Here is a 2,897-nt window from a genome sequence, read left to right on the forward strand (position 1 = left end):
TCGGGATACAACCAAATTCTTATGAGTTAGGAGGATGAAAAGTTTACTACTTTCAGGACCGATCGTGAGAGTTTCTATTACAAGGTCATGTCGTTAGGCTTAAAAAACACTGGAGCAACCTATCGAGAGCCAGTGAACAAAATATTCAAAGACCTGATTGGGAAGAATATGGAAGCTTATGTTGACGATGTGCTGGTCAAAAGCGTCACATGTTCGAGACATGTTGCTGATCTCGCAGAGGTATTTTCGGTATTACGAAAATACCAAATGAGGCTGAATCCGGAAAAGTGTGTGTTCGGGCGTGTCTTCGGGAAAGTTTTTGGGTTTCATGGTATCTCAAAGAGGTATAGAGGCTAACCCAGCCAAAATACAACCTTTGATTAATATGGAACCTCCAAAAACCGTTTGGGACGTGCAATGCTTGACAAGAAGAGTAGCTGCGCTGAATCGCTCATCTCGCAGTCAGGAGAAAAGTGCCTTCCTTTCTTCAAAGCCTTGAAGGATTTAAGGGGAAGCAAGGAAGCCCGATGGACGGATGAATGCCAAAAAGCATTCGAAAGTCTAAAGGAAACTCTAGGAAAGCCACCTTTGTTGTCCAGACAAGAGAAAGGAGAAACTTTACAGGTTTATTTAGCCACTTCAGCCTTGGCTGTAAGTGCAGTTCTTGTTCGGGAGAAGGAAAGGAAGCAATGGCCTATCTATTATGTTAGCCATATGCTCCTAGATGCAAAGACGCGATATTCACAGATTGAGAAACAGGCTTTGGCTTTGATGACTGCGGCCAGAAAACTTCGACCATATTTCCAAGCACATCCGATCAAGGTATTAACAAATTTTCCTTTAAAAAAAGATCTTCATAAACCCAATTTGTCGGGAAGAATGGTGGCATGGTCAGTTGAGCTTGGTGAATTCCAAGTGAATTTCAAATCTCGCACAGCAATCAAGGCTCAGGCGTTAGCAAATTTTGTCGTGGAAACCACAACTCCAATAGAAGAAGAAATGGAACCGAGTATTCCAACCATGTGGGAGATATATGTTGACAGTTCAAGCAATAAGCATGGAGCCGGAGCGGGTATTCTACTTAAGAGTCCAACAAGTTTTATCATTCGGTATGCATTGAGATTCGCATTTGAAGCTAGCAACAATGATGCCAAATATGAAGCCTTGATAGCCGGACTACGTTTGGCGAAAGCTCTGGCAATAGCTTCTGTCACTATATACAGTGATTCGCAGCTGATAGTTAATCAGGTGCAAGGAGAGTACGGCGTAAAGGAGCCTCGATTACAAAAGTATCAAGAAATTGTGCTGGCATTACAAAAAAAATTCAACGATCTGAAGGTGTGTCAAATCCCGAGAAAGGAGAATACGATGGCGGACGAACTCTCAAGATTGGCTAAGCCAAGGAAAAGACACTCGACCCTTCAGTTTACATAGAAGAGTTGGCCATTCTGAGCAATCAAGAAAAATAAATATCTTATATTGAGACTGAGCGCTGCTGGATGGACCCGATCATAGAGTATCTTCGGGATGACAAAGCTATCAGAGGGCATGAAGGAGGCCCGAAAGATTTGAGTACAAGCATCGAGATTTACTTTGTTAAATGGAAGATTGTACCGAATATCTTATGCTGGTCCACTCCTGAGGTGCTTAGGTCCCGAAGGATCACAAACCGCTTTGGCCGAAGTTCACGAGGGAATTTGTGGGGCACATATGGGTGGTCGGGCCCTAGCCCACAAAATCCTGAAGCTCGGGCTATATTGGCCAAAGCTCCAAGAAGCTGCAATGAAGTACGTTCGTGCTTGCAACAATTGTCAAATTCACGCAACGGTATCAAAAAGACCAGCTGAAACCCTAACGTCAATTCTTGATCCTATCCCGTTTGCAATGTGGGGAATTGATATTATGGGAAAATTCACCAAGGCATCTGGCGGACGGGAATATCTTATTTGTGGAGATTGATTATTTTACCAAGTGGGTAGAAGCAAGCGCTTTGGCAACTATCACTGAGAAAAAGGTAGAGAAGTTCATCTTGGAGTCTATAATTTACAGATTCGGGATGCCAAAGATCATTGTTACCGATCACGGAACACAATTCGACAATCCCCAGTTAGAGCAATTCTGCAGCACTTATCAGATCGAACACCTAATGTCATCGGTGGCATACCCACAGAGCAACGGTTAGGTGGAAGTAACGAACCAAACGTTGTTAAATGGAATAAAGAAAAGACTTGAGTCAGGCAAAACTCTATGGGTCGAAGATCTGCAAAATGTTCTTTGGGCGTATCGAACCACAATTCAAACCCCAACCGGAGAAACTCCATTCAAACTAGCGTATGGATCTGAAGCATTAGCACCCGTGGAGGTAATGGCAGGGACACTATGAGAAAGAGAGTTCGAGGAAAAAGAGAATGAACAAAGGTCTACTAGACAGTCTCGACTTGCTGGATGAAGTTCGCACAAAAGCAGTTGCCTGAATTCAGCAGTACCAGCGAAGGATAGCATCTCACTATAACTCTCGAGTTCAACGTCGCCAATACCGATCGGGAGATTTGGTTCTAAGGAACACGTTGGCTTCAGATCCTCGTAATCAAAAGAAGTTGGATCCCTCTTGGGAAGGACCATACATGATAATCAAGCTGCTCGGTTTAGGAGCATACAAGCTAAAGAATATGACCATCGGGCTAAACAATTGATCCGACTTGCCGGATAGCCTACGGCACGCGACTGAGAGTAATGGATGAAACCTTGAAGCAGCTGAATACAGTCACTAATGAGCAAGGTGTGATGCTAACTACCCTGCATTCTTCAGTTGTTGAGCAAAAAGAAACCATAACACAATTGCAGACATCGGTCCAAGAACAGAAGCATACCATGTCTCAATTGGTGGCGCAAATCAT

At 43.6% G+C, this 2,897-nt stretch overlaps 1 protein-coding gene across 1 annotated transcript; it reads left to right on the forward strand.

The window, feature by feature from the left end:
* The first annotated feature begins 417 nt into the window (after positions 1-417).
* Positions 418-1,434, forward strand: LOC149015731 (uncharacterized). Its single transcript, XM_089156583.1, has one exon. It carries the CDS (start codon positions 418-420, stop codon positions 1,432-1,434), a length of 1,017 nt encoding a protein of 338 aa, XP_089012709.1.
* Positions 1,435-2,897: the final 1,463 nt, after the last annotated feature.

This window comes from Hakea prostrata, chromosome 5, assembly GCF_041222555.1.
Source record: "Hakea prostrata isolate BN-2017 chromosome 5, UWA_Hpros_2, whole genome shotgun sequence".
In the NCBI taxonomy this organism is placed as follows: Eukaryota; Viridiplantae; Streptophyta; class Magnoliopsida; order Proteales; family Proteaceae; genus Hakea; species Hakea prostrata.

Coding starts and splice junctions, on each gene's coding strand:
- LOC149015731 (XM_089156583.1), top strand. CDS start 418: ATGCTTGACAAGAAGAGTAGCTGCGCTGAATCGCTCATCTCGCAGTCA.